Source organism: Lutra lutra, chromosome 11 (genome assembly GCF_902655055.1).
Source record: "Lutra lutra chromosome 11, mLutLut1.2, whole genome shotgun sequence".
Lineage (NCBI taxonomy): Eukaryota > Metazoa > Chordata > Mammalia > Carnivora > Mustelidae > Lutra > Lutra lutra.
In genome coordinates this window covers 93,965,542-93,979,238 of record NC_062288.1, presented here as the reverse complement: position 1 = coordinate 93,979,238, position 13,697 = coordinate 93,965,542, and the positions used below count along the sequence as shown (strand labels likewise).

General features: G+C 40.3%; 1 protein-coding gene across 4 annotated transcripts in view; it reads right to left on the bottom strand.

Moving 5' to 3' along the window:
* Nucleotides 1–13,441, bottom strand: part of UBN2 (ubinuclein 2) — a 96,105-nt gene extending 82,664 nt beyond the window's left edge. For 2 of the 4 annotated variants that reach the window (XM_047694325.1, XM_047694327.1), the window contains exons 1-2: nt 12,648–13,439; nt 7,119–7,211 (exon numbers count right to left, since the gene is read on the bottom strand). In XM_047694325.1, the coding sequence (XP_047550281.1) occupies nt 7,119–7,211; nt 12,648–13,118 (564 nt within the window). In that variant the 5' untranslated portion in view covers nt 13,119–13,439. Of the gene's footprint in view, nt 1–7,118; nt 7,212–12,647 lie in introns of all 4 variants that reach the window. The other 2 variants (XM_047694328.1, XM_047694326.1) reach the window with 2 other exon arrangements.
* Between the last annotated feature and the right edge of the window lie 256 nt (nt 13,442–13,697).

The following is a 13,697-nucleotide window of genomic DNA, read 5'->3' as shown; positions in this document are numbered from 1 at the left end:
TAATAAAAGAAAGAACAAGAACCATATGATACTCTCCATAGATGCTGAAAAAGCATTTGACAAAGTACAGCATCCCTTCCTGATCAAAACTCTTCAAAGTGTAGGGATAGACGGCACATACCTCAATATTATCAAAGCCATCTATGAAAAACCCACCGCAAATACCATTCTCAATGGAGAAAAACTGAAAGCTTTTCCACTAAGGTCAGGAACACGGCAGGGATGTCCATTATCACCACTGCTATTCAACATAGTACTAGAAGTCCTAGCCTCAGCAATCAGACAACAAAAGGAAATTAAAGGCATCGAAATCGGCAAAGAAGAAGTCAAACTATCACTCTTCGCAGATGATACGATAGTATATGTGGAAAACCCAAAAGACTCCACTCCAAAACTGCTAGAACTCGTACAGGAATTCAGTAAAGTGTCAGAGACAGAAGAAAGAGAAATTAAGGAGTCAATCCCATTTACAATTACACCCAAAACTATAAGATACCTAGGAATAACCTAACCAAAGAGGCTAAGAATCTATACTCAGAAAACTATAAAGTACTCATGAAAGAAATAGAGGAAGACACAAAGAAATGGAAAAATGTTCCATGCTCCTGGATTGGAAGAACAAATACTGTGAAAATGTCTATGCTACCTAAAGCAATCTATACATTCAATGCAATCCCTATCAAAATCCCACCCATTTTTTTCAAAGAAATTGAACAAATAGTCCTAAAATTTATATGGAACCAGAAAAGACCTCGAATAGCCAAAGGAACATTGAAAAAGAAAGCCAAAGTTGGTGGCATCACAATTCCGGACTTCAAGCTCTATTACAAAGCTGTCATCATCAAGACAGCATGGTACTGGCACAAAAACAGACACATAGATCAATGGAACAGAACAGAGAGCCCAGGAATAGACCCTCAACTCTATGGTCAACTAATCTTTGACAAAGCAGGAAAGAATGTCCAATGGAAAAAAGACAGCCTCTTCACGAAATGGTGATGGGAAAATTGGATGCCCACATGCAGAAAAATGAAATTGGACCATTTTCTTACACCACACACGAAAATAGACTCAAAATGGATGAAGGACCTCAATGTGAGAAAGGAATCCATCAAAATCCTTGAGTAGAACACAGGCAGCAACCTCTTCGACCTCAGCCGTAGCAACGTCTTCCTAGGAACATCGCCAAAGGTAACAGAAGCAAGGGCAAAAGTGAACTATTGGGATTTCATCAAGATCAAAAGCTTTGCACAGCAAAGGAAATAGTTAACAAAACCAAAAGACAACTGACAGAATGGGAGAACATATTTGCAAACAACATATCAGATAAAGGGCTAGTGTCCAAAATCTATAAAGAACTTAGCAAACTCAACACCCAAAGAACAATAATCCAATCAAGAAATGCACAGAAGACATGAACAGACATTTCTGCAAAGACGACGTCCAGATAGCCAACAGACACATGAAAAAGTGCTCCACATCCACCCGGCATCAGGGAAATACAAATCAAAACCACAATGAGATACCACCTCACACCAGTCAGAATGGCTACAATTAACAAGTCAAGAAATGACAGATGCTGGCGAGGATGCGGAGAAAGGGGAACCCTCCTACACTGTTGGTGGGAATGCAAGCTGGTGCAACCACTCTGGAAAACAGCATGGAGGTTCCTCAAAAAGTTGAAAATAGAACTACCCTATGACCCAGCAATTGCACTACTGGGTATTTACCTAAAGATACAAACGTAGTGATCAGAAGGGGCACGTGCACCCGAATGTTTATAGCAGCAATGTCTACAATAGCCAAACTATGGAAAGAACCTAGATGTCCATCAACAGAATGGATAAAGAAGATGTGGTATATATACACAATGGAATACTATGCAGCCATCAAAAGAAACGAAATCTTGCCATTTGCGACGACGTGGATGGAACTAGAAGGTATCATGCTTAGTGAAATAAGTCAATCGGAGAAAGACAAGTATCATATGATCTCCCTGATATGAGGAAGTGGAGATGCAACGTGGGGGGTTAGGGAGGTAGGAGAAGAATAAATGAAAGAGGATGGGATCGGGAGGGAGACAAACCATAAGTGACTCTTAATCTCACAAATAAACTGAGGGTTGCTGGGAGGAGCGGGGGGGTTATGGACATTGGGGAGGGTATGTGCTATGGTGAGTGCTATGAAGTGTGTAAACCTGGCAATTCACAGACCTGTATCCCTGGGAATAAAAATACATTACATGTTTATAAAAATAAATAAATAAATAAATAAAGATTAATTTTAAAAAAAAAAGAAGAAGAAGAAGAGAACGGCACAGATGGACTGATGAGTTAAATAAGAAAAAAAAATAGTGAAGCAAGTATACCAATGTCTCCAACTAGACCTTTAGAGCTGGATGTGGCCCCCTAGAAGCCAACATTTCAAAGTAAGAAAAGAAATAAGAAAATCCATATTTCAGCCTTCTTTTGAGAAATGTAAAGATTTGGCAACCCTAAGCCCGGTCCCTGAGAAGTGACAAAGGCTAGAACTAAGCAGTGGCTGTCTCCTAGTTCAAATAATCCCCCACCTTTACTGTTCAACTGGCCTGCTTCACTGGTGGTTTGGTGAGCATCTTGGGGTCATCTGACTTTGTTACTCCTGAACTGGAGAACACTAAAGGAACTATTAGACAGTAAAGTATAGTCAATAAAGATCGTCAGTGATTATTTATGAGTGATCTTTTGTGAGAGCACAGCAAAGGAAACAGTTAACAAAACCAAAAGACAACTGACAGAATGGGAGAAGATATTTGCAAACAACTCTCCCACATCACTTTTGGCCCAACGAGTTTCTTAAAGGATTCCAAATAATTTATTGCGGTCTTTAAGAAGACCCTAATAATTAAGAAGAACCTGTAAATAGTGATTGAAGGACTAAAAAAAAGGGCCATTTGGAACAGAATGCCTGAACTAAACTAAAAGATAAAAATTAATGGGGTGGGCAATTAATAGAGGTTAAAAAAATCCCATACATGTTTATGTTAAAAAGAATTTATGAGGGGCGCCTGGGTTAAAGCCTCTGCCTTTGGCTCAGGTCATGAGTCCAGGGTCCTGGGATCGAGCCCCGCATCGGTCTCTCTGCTCGGCGGGAAGCCCGCTTCTCACTCTCTCTCTGCCTGCCTCTCTGCCTACTTGTGATCTCTGTCAGTAGAATAAATAAATAAAATCTTAAAAAAAAAAAAAAAGAATTTATGACATGTATAGAACACAAGCAGTTCTCCACAAGAGTAATATGTTTAAATAAACAGTATTTCATATTTAGATAGCACTTTAAATATTTCTGACATTAAAAATCTATTTTTTCATCTGATGTTGACAAAACCCCTGTGCTATAAATATAAAGTTGGCTAAGCAGATACTGTTCTCCCCTCAGATACAAACCATAAAAAAGCCAAGAGCCTGTACTAAGGTCACCCAGCTAGTTAATATGGCAAAGACAGGATTAGAATCCAGCTATGTTAACTCATAATCCTGTGCTCCTTCCACTACAATACATTGTTGCTGCCTCTTATCTACTGGATATCCTACAAAGGGTAGAAAAACTATTCCAGGGATTACAGAGAAATGTGGTTCCACAGGAGACTGAAGAATCCATTCAACGACTCTGCACCAAAGTCTCCAAAATTCCTTCAAATGTCAAGACTCAACTGGCCCTTCTACACACTTTCAAATCCCCAGAGTCTTTCAATTCCATAGACAACTGCTTGGTACTACATTTGTGAGTCATATGTATGTCTCATTTTCCCAATTATTTGGAAAGTTCCAAGAGAAAGCGACTATCGTGCCCCTTTGTATGTCCAATGTAAATGCTCAAACACTTTTTTTTTTTTTTTTTTTGACAGAGAGACAGATCACAAGTAGGCAGAGAGGCAGGCAGAGAGAGAGGTGGGGAAGCAGGCTCCCTGCTGAGCAGAGAGCCCAATGCGGGGCTCGATCTCAGGACCCTGAGATCATGACCTGAGCTGAAGGTAGAGGCTTAACCCACTGAGCCACCCAGGTGCTCCACAAACACTTTTTTTATACACAAAACTTAACCAAAAACTGCACCTCTTGTTCCAAGAAACAATGACTTAGAAGCAACCTTAAGTGATTTTCAGAAATAATGACAAAGACATCTAAATTATAATATGAAGGAAACAAAAGCAAGAGGAAAAGGTGGCTAGTTTTATGTTTTATAAGCCTCCAAGAATGAAATCCTCTTTTTATCACTGCCAAAAAAAAAATTTCTAAGGGAAATGTAACATTGGTGCGTTAACATTTTGCAAGATTTTACATGCAATATTTAAAAGTCTATTTACTTAAAATATAAATATGCATATAATATATGCATAAGTATAAATAAATATATAGAACACCAAAAAACCCTTAGTTGTTTAGAAGTTGTCTTTTGTGACACCCCAGAGCCTAGAGCTAGATGAAGCATCATGTCCCAGTCACTTTTAGCTGGATGGCTTTCTTACAAAGGTCCAAATCATTTGTTATATATAATGCCTTTAATTGTTATAATATACATACTTAATCCTATAATACTCATGGCATAAAGACTTCATGACATAGGACATTAAAATCCCTGCTTAGAATGGAAATAAGAGAGTAGCCAAAATAAAAATCTACAGAAGAATTACAGCCCATTAATTTAAATTATAACAAGAAGAACATCTTATCCCTGCACAATGACAGTGCCTGGAGATATCCCAGTTATTTGGAGCTCCATTTTACACATCAACCAACTTCTTCAGAACATTGGTTTTTCCATGCCAAGAATGATTCCAGGGCTCCCCAAGATGATTTAATGCTAACTCTGAGGCAGTACATCACATACTGAATCACATTACTTATAGGATCATATGATAGGAATTTTTCCATTTGCAAAGGGCAATTCTAATCCTTAGTTTTAAAACCTATAGAAAAATAAGCACTCTGATGCACTGCGGGAGGGAATGGAAACTGGTGACTTAGGAACTGGTAATTTGGCAAAATATACCCAAACTAAATAAACGCATAAATCTTTTGACCTAAAAATTCCCCTTCTAGGAATCTGTCCAAGAGATAAACTTGCAAATATGTGAAATGCCATGCTACTAAGTAATTTACTGTAGTACTACTTCTAAGAGCAAATTTTTAGAAACTTGGATCATCTGGGGACTGGTTAAATAAACTGTGGTATGTCCATATTATGGAATACCATGAAGCCCTAAAGACAGAGAGAGAGATAAAAAAGCTTTCTTTGTACTGATGTGAAAAAATCTCCAAGTTAGAGTAACAGAAAAAAAGCAAAGAGCAGAACTGCATCTTCCGTAATGTGTAAAGAGATATGGGGGTGGGGCTAATACATGTATACACAGAGATATACATAGATATACATAAACATTTCTAAAAGGACCCCCAAAACATTACATGCCTCTAGGAAGTGAGATTATGTGGGTGAACAACAGAATGAAAGATTTTTTGCTCTGTAATTTTTGAGTTCTCAACCATGAAAATATATTGCCTGGTTAAAACATTAAATTTAACCAATGTATTTATTAACTTATATAAAAAAGCTATAGGGGTGCCTGGCTGTCTCAGTCAATAGAACATGTGACTCTTCGTCTTGGGCTCATAAGTTCAAACCCCACGCTGGGTGTACAGATTACTTAAAAACAAATATCTTAAAAAAGAAAAAGCCGGGCGGGGCATCTGGGTGGCTCAGTGGGTTAAAGCCTCTGCCTTCGGCTCGGGTCATGATCTCAGGGTCCTGGGATCAAGCCCTGTATCGGGCTCTCTGCTCGGCAGGGAGTCTGCTTCCCTCTCTCTCTCTGCCTGCCTCTCTGCCTACTTGTGATCTCTCTCTCTCTGTCAAATAAATAAATAAAGTCTTTTAAAAAAAAAAGAAAAAGAAAAAGCCATAGTACATTAGGATTTATAACTTGAAAACATTTTATTGTAATTAAACACTACAATTTAAGTAACAACTTTTGCTACTCTTTCCATCAAAACACCCACCAGTCCATCCCTAAAATTTTTATATAGTCACAGAATATAAAGGCAGAAGACTTGAAACATCTTCAAAATAAGAAAACTGGGGCCCAAAAAGGTTAAATAATTTTACCAAAGAACAATTTGTAGATGGCAAAGTATGGCCTACAACCTGACCTACATTCCAAAGTATTCTCATACATTTCCCCAACCCCAAACAGATTCATTAGCACAAGGAGCCAACACCTATCAACCAAGATCCCAGTTGCATGGGGAGGATAACGAGAATGACAGGGCTAGTGTGAGCTGACTTCCTATCTCTGTGAGATACTTCCCAATGCTCAGACAGGAACCAGAAGGGGTCTTTCTTTTCATGAGTTATATTTTAGTAAAGTGCCACGGAATAAAGCCATAGGATAAAGATGGGGAGGGAGGGAGCTTTCCTATAAACTCAATTATGCTAGAAAATGTGAGAAAAATGTTAAGCAAATAATTAGAATTCACTTTTGTATTAAAACAAGTATCAATCTACTTATGGCATAGGGTATAAAATGTACATGAATGTTTAAGGTAAACAAGATACTTTCAAAGAAATTTCATGCTGCTGCTGATTGATTCCGATCCCAGAATGTGTATGCTAGAAATATACATGTTCATTTTCTTAAACTCAAAAGAGGCAGGAAGGCTTAAGAAATACTACACCAAAGGAATTAAAGCAGCCTTCTCAATGGCAGAAAAGGCAAAGGATTAGAGGTAGACAGACCTGGCTATGCAGCCTGGTTCTTGCCATTGTGTGACCTTGAGCTCAGAGCCTCAGTTTCTTCGTTTGTAAGATGTGGTCAATATTACTTACTATGTAGTTTTAGGAAGGAAGGATGGAAGATAACATATGTTAAGCAAGCTTCCTGGGCTCTAGAAGGGGTATAATAAATGACGGTTACTATTATAGCCACCACAAACCTATCAAAATCTTTGTCTAACCATTTATTTGGGTTCAATTTATGAGAACAAAATAAGGTGGGCAATGGATATTATAAGCCTTCCCAACCAGTCACCAAGAGGGGGGAAAAAAAAGTCAGTAAGATAAAATTATCTAAACAAAGAATATATTATACTCACATATTTCATTTCAAACTTCTTAGCCAACATTTCCACTTCTTGCCTCTCTTGATGTTCATCATTAAATGGGTCTTCTGTGTGAATGGGCTTCTTCTGATTCAAAGTAAATAGGAAAAGAAATGTAAGTATTAATATTACTTTAACCAGAGTTGAATGCATCCTTAAATTTAATAATTAGAGTCAAATTTTCCAAATATTAACAAATAAGTTAGTGGGCGCCTGGGTGGCTCAGTGGGTTAAAGCCTCTGCCTTCGGCTCAGGTCATGATCTCAGGGTCCTGGGATGGAGCCCCACATCAGGATCTCCGCTCAGCGGGGAGCCTGCTTCCCCCTCTCTCTGCCTGCCTCTCTGTCTACATGTGATCTCTGTCAAATAAATAAATAAAATCTTAAAAAAAAAAAAAAACAAATAAGTTAGACACATTAAAAGTAACTAGAAAGAAATGTTGGTTCGTAGCAAAAATACTTGCAGTTTCAATGGATTCTTACACACTCTCAAGTTTTTCGTTGGTTCATAACTCAACAAATCAAATTGTCTCCTCCTACAAAATGATCTATGGTCACCCCATCCAAAATAAAAAGGCCAAAAATTCCCCAAGAAAAGTTAGGTAAAAATGAAAATCCCACTTATAACTCTGGTTTGAGATCTTCCCCCTCAAAATAACTGCTTTGGTCAGGAAATGCTTCTCAAAGGCTCTCCAGGTTATTAACCAACATCAATCCTGAACCATCTGCCCTCGCTACCACGAGGGTATCTGCAGCTGCTATAGCCTTCTGCTGAGGCCCAGCATCAACACCTCGGTCTACATCACCTCCTTTTTGTCCATCAGTATTCCTTCAGGGAGTACATACTTCTCTTAAAGCCAGAAAACTGAAAGCTGCAAATAGATTACATTCCTGTGGCTTCCTTCTAGCAGGGGAGAATGAAAGTTTATCATAATACATGGTTTTAAAAAACCACACACACAGCTAGGATCCCACATTTACCATCTATTTACTAAAACAAACAAGAAGGTAAATCACAACCTTTATTCAAGTTTACTATTTTAGCAGACACCTTTCATACACACACAGGTTTTCAATACAAAAAAGGGAAAACAAGGAGCTGCATATGAATAAAAATGCTACTTGTATCTAATTATGGACAACTGACTAGAAAGTTAATCTTGGCTAGGTGGTTTTATGAAGTAGCATCTTCAAGTAATTAAAAATAAAGAATATTAAAACTGAAATACTGGATAAAGGTTTGGCTGAACCTGAAGAAAAAAAATGCAGAGGGGACAAAGATCTGCACACTTTGGAACTGATACACTTCATCCTGGATATGAAAGCTGAGATACGATTAGTCTAAAAATATGACAGAAAAATATGAATAGAATGAATACAAAACAATTCATCAGACCTAAAGTATTAGAATAAAGGGATACTTTTTTTTTTTGAAGATTTTATTTATTTGAGAGAGAGAGAGAGCATGAGAATGAGCATAAGAGGGGGAAGGTCAGAGGGAGAAGCAGAGCCCCTGCTGAGCAGGGAGCCCGATGCAGGACTCAAGACTCCTCCTGGGACTCCAGGATCATGACCTGAGCTGAAAGCAGTTGCTCAACCAACTGAGCCACCGAGGTCACCCTAAAGGGATATTCTTAAAGCTTAAAAAAATTAATCTTAGAATCAATGTTTTAAATTAACTACTGTAATAAGTAATATATTTACAAAATCCTTTATCCCAGTCGGAGTTACCAGTGGAATAAATATATATGACATGAAAGGAATAAATAAATCAGGGGGAAGAGACAGATAATAAAATAAATACTAGGTATGTTCAAGAGATAGCCTTAAGACTAAAGGACAGTGTGCAACCACCATGCCTTGACATTATCAACTGTTGCTTCATGTCACTGAAGTCCAAATACAAGGTCTTATTACTGAGCTGTCGTCCCATTTTATATGTGAAGTGTAAACACACGGACATATATTTTTTAATAACAATTACCTTAAATGCCATTATAACATTCTGTATAGACTTTATAGAGGAATCAAGAGTAAATCTCTTACTCTTTACAGTCTATAAAAACAGAGTTAAGAAAAATGACTCACTTTCTCTCACAGTTAAGAAATACCCACAATCAAGGCTCTAAGTGAGCTTTATGTTTTCCATGTGAAAAGATAATCCACAAATCAGCAAATATCAAAATTGCCAACTACCCATAGGCAATAACATTATAATTTTGTCCTTTGATATTAACTCATTAATACCATCTTCAGATCCTTCAGATGTTATCAAAAATATGCAATATGACAAGCAATGGAATAGCACAGAATTCTCGAACAGTATAACTACACTGACACTATAATCACTTATTCTTTTTATAGTAAATGCTCAATTAATCACATTCACAAGTGGATGTTCTGGTTAACTGATTCTCTGATTTACTACGAGTCAAACAAAAATTATTTGCATATCAATTACTGCCAGAACTTATTACTCAACTGTGCTATTTCTCTTTAGCCAGAAATGGTGAACAAATTAATCTTTGAGGATAGAGATGATGGCAGTGCCCCAGTCATCATCTTCAACTACATCAGAGCTTAGTAGCTTAGAGAGAGAACAAGGTTAAAAGTTTAGCTAACCTGTGTCCTTACAACCTGACAAGAAGGGGTTTTGTTCTTGCCAGCATACTTAGTTAACTGTGCTTTTCCTCATTAAAAAATAATAATAATAAGAGTATACAAAAAATTCTGATTGCATTCAGTTAACCTGGGTTTTACTACTCACATTTATGAAGGGGGGTGATTTAAATGCACCCCAATATAGGTGGTATTCACATGTGACAGATTTATACCTATACCTATCAACTAAAATCTTAATTCAGTGACAGATGGCTATTTCAAAATTCAGAATCTTTTTTCTTTCATTTTATACCATCTCCTTCTCTCCCCTTTCTACTCAAACTCTGTAACAAGTTGTTCAATTCCAACAACTCAAAGTTTAGACTATTTTGAAAATATTATAACATCCTTAAAAATAACTAGACTCTCCTTGAGGGGAAGAAAAACCAAATTTGGGAATTGCCACTCAGCAGATCAATTCTGGTGATCTCATTTAGTTTTTTGTTGGTTTCTACTACTAGGATTTCCTTTCATGGAAATATGACAACTTTATTTAGAGAAATATTTTCTACAATTCCTCATGTAATAAATATGTTCATTGGGAGTAATCATTAGTAAATATGGTAATACTCGGTCGCAAAGATGCATTGTATAAACAATGGGGTTTTTTTTTGTTCAGAATACAAGTGATATATAGCTGAATATACAAGAAAATTCGACCAAAATACCTCTAAGTTGATAGTATAAACAGAAAAATGAAACTGAATTATTTATCTTTCTCCTATCATATGAAACTAGTAGTTCTGATATTATCAGATTAGCAAGAAAGGGTGTCAAATTTAACTTTTTTGTCATAATTAAAAGGTACATATCTATTTTTTTTTAAAGATTTTATCTATTTATTTGTCAGAGAGAGAGAGAGCCAGCACAGGCAGACAGAGTGGCAGGCAGAGGCAGAGGGAGAAGCAGGCTCCCCACAGAACAAGGAGCCCGATGTGGGACTCGATCCCAGGACGTTGGGACCATGACCCGAGCCGAAGGCAGTGGCCCAACCCACTGAGCCACCCAGGTGTCCCGGTACATATCTATTATTAATCATGGCATGAATATCATAGCATTAAGAGGATAACAGAAATCTCTGTATTTCTACTATAACTCTAATTTTAGTTCATTTTGGCAGGATCCTCCAAATTTAAACTATACAATTTTAAGAAATTTTGTTTTACTAAGAATTGGTACTGGTACAGAAAGAAGTACTGATAAAATTACGTACAAGCACTTTGTGCCTTAGCCTCCTCATCTGTAAAGTGGGGATAATGGTTCCAATCTCAAGGAGCACTGCTGAACTAATAAATTACGTAAGCCATACACCTTACTTAGAACTGTGTATAGCACACACATAGGAAGAATTCAGTAAATGTTGGCTACCATAATGTACTTTTACCCAAAGATGATGCTTTTCATCTGTAATTTATAAAGAAAGTTAGGGAGTAAAACTGCAAACCCACTTGGATTAGATCAAATACAATTTGAAAAATGCTCCAATCTAGTATTTTCAAAATGCTTTTGGGAAAAAAACTAACATCACATTTATAAATAGTAGTGGCACTAAAGTGAGTCTGAAGGACAAAATGTTTGTGAAAATGGCCAAAATGATCTCTACCCTTAACAATTCATTGTGATTGCAAACATTTAGTAGTGATTTGGCCACACAGCAGTATTTGTAAATAATGATCAAAAGATTAATTGGCCTTAAAATAAACAAAATCCAGTGACGTTGTTTAATATGATTATTTTTAAACTTAAGAATCATCAAAGTACAAAGATAATTGAGAATGAAAACAAAACAAATGACTTCTGGAGTCCATTAGACCTGTGCTAGAGCAAAACCTAAGAGCATAATCTCTAAACAACAGAGGAAACTGTTCTCTTATTACTGTTACTCTATCATTTCCCTCTCTAGTTTACTTCTAAAGATCACCAAAACCTACAATAAAAATTACAATTACTAACAAACCTCCCTCCTATCACTGTTCACCGGTTCCACCAAAGGCATACCTATATATTTGCAACCAGTTCCTAAAAATTCAAAGCTGTGTTTCATCGGTCTCCAAAAATTACAATGGCTAGTGCAACATCCTCCAACCTAGACCTATAAACTAATGGTATACACTCAAATAAGAGAGTATGACGGCAGGCGCCATATAAAACAGGAGACACCTTCCCATTCAATTACAGTAAAAACAAACTCTAGAGAAAACAACGCTAAGTAGGTGTACCAATACCAAGGTGAGAGAGAAAAATAAGTAACCAAATAACTAATCCGCTTCTTCTTCATTCCTAGAGTGGAATCCTTAGTCTGAAAATTTTTATTTTCAAATACACTTCTAAATTAAGAGAAACACCCCACGCTCACAAGCACATCTCAGCGCCAAGCATAACAAATAGTGATGAAGAGGAGGAGGATATGGAGGGGGTTACACTATCTCCCTGCTTCGGATGGGGGGCGTGTCCCCCAAGGTTTTCTCTTCCTTTCTACTGGAACGACTGCTGGAGCTCCACAAGGAAAACCCAGCCACGTAACTTGCCGAGCCCCCAAATTCTGTGCGGGGAGCAGAAAGGCGTAAATTCTGAGGTCTGGAAAGGTGCAGAGGAAAACCGGCTCCGAGCGGCATCTGGAGCGGGCGCACGAGGCGAGGGGGCGGGGGGTGTAGAGCAGGGTGGGAGTCTTGGCCAACCCAGGGGAGCAGGGGAAAAGCAGCACCAACCACTGGTCCACCCGTCCGGCCCCTGCCCCCTCCAGCCCACCCTCCCAGGAGACCCGAGACGCGCAAAGCGGGCGTCGGAAGGTGCGAACCACTGGGAGAAGCGGATGAGTCCTGAGGCTCCCAGGGTCTGGGGGGTGAGGGAGAATCTTCTGTACCCGTTGTTCTCCGCACAGCAGCAGCTCCGGGTAACTGAACTCCACGCAGCTCTCGTCGGTGGGATCCTTGAGCACTAGCTCCAGGCGCACTGTCTCCCTCGGCGGCCTCTGCTGCGGCTCGGCCCGGGAAGCCGACTCTCGTGGCGGGGGCGGCTGCAAGTGCAGCTGAGGGAGCGGCGGCGGCGGCGGCTCGGGCCGCGGGGGCTCCCGCTGCAGCGACATGGGCGGCTCGGCGCGGCTGACCTCGCGCTGGGGGAGCGGCTTCTCCCGCGGCGGGGGCTGCGCGTCCGACCGGGGGGCAGCCTCCCGCGGGGCCGGCTGCTCCACCCGGGCCGGTTCGCGGTACGGCTGCGGCTCCAGCCGGGGGGGCTCGCGAGGGTATTCGGGCTCGCGTTCCGCCCCCGGGTAGTCGGCCTCGCGCCGCCTCACCGGTGACAGGCTAATAAACGCTACTCTGCGTGGCTCCGCCATCCCCACTGTTCTGGCCCTCTGCCTTCGCTCGAGCCGGCGCTCGGTTCTACGCCGAGTTGTCTGCCTGCCCGCCCTTCCTTTTGCTTTCCGTCGCTTTTCTTCCCTCCACCGCCCTCAGTCGTCTCTGCCGACGCCACCGTGAGTGCGGACCGTGCCCCCTTCCCCGCCACTATGTTCTGATGGGCTCCACCGCCATCGCCAGGGTCGCCGCAGCCGCCATGTTGGATCCCCCACATAAATAGAAGCAGGCCGCTGAGCGGGCGCATGCGCAGACAGGAGACGCTCGCGTCCACCGTCGTGGCTGTGGCTCAGTTTTCCTCTTTTCCTCTCAACAGTCTGGAGTCCAGACAGGTCAGCGGAAGTGACGTTATGGCAGGGCCAGTTTCCTTGGAAACGGAGACGCCGTCTGAGCCCTTCCTAAAAGGGAGGGGTCTGGGGTTTCCCGAGCTTCCCACTAGCACCCGGAAACCCGCGACGCATGTGGGGCTCAGCTAGGAGCGAGCGTCTGGATGTGCCTGGGACTGACCTAATCATGGCGCTGGATCCCGTCCCCGGCACACGCCTCCCGCCCTCGGCTCT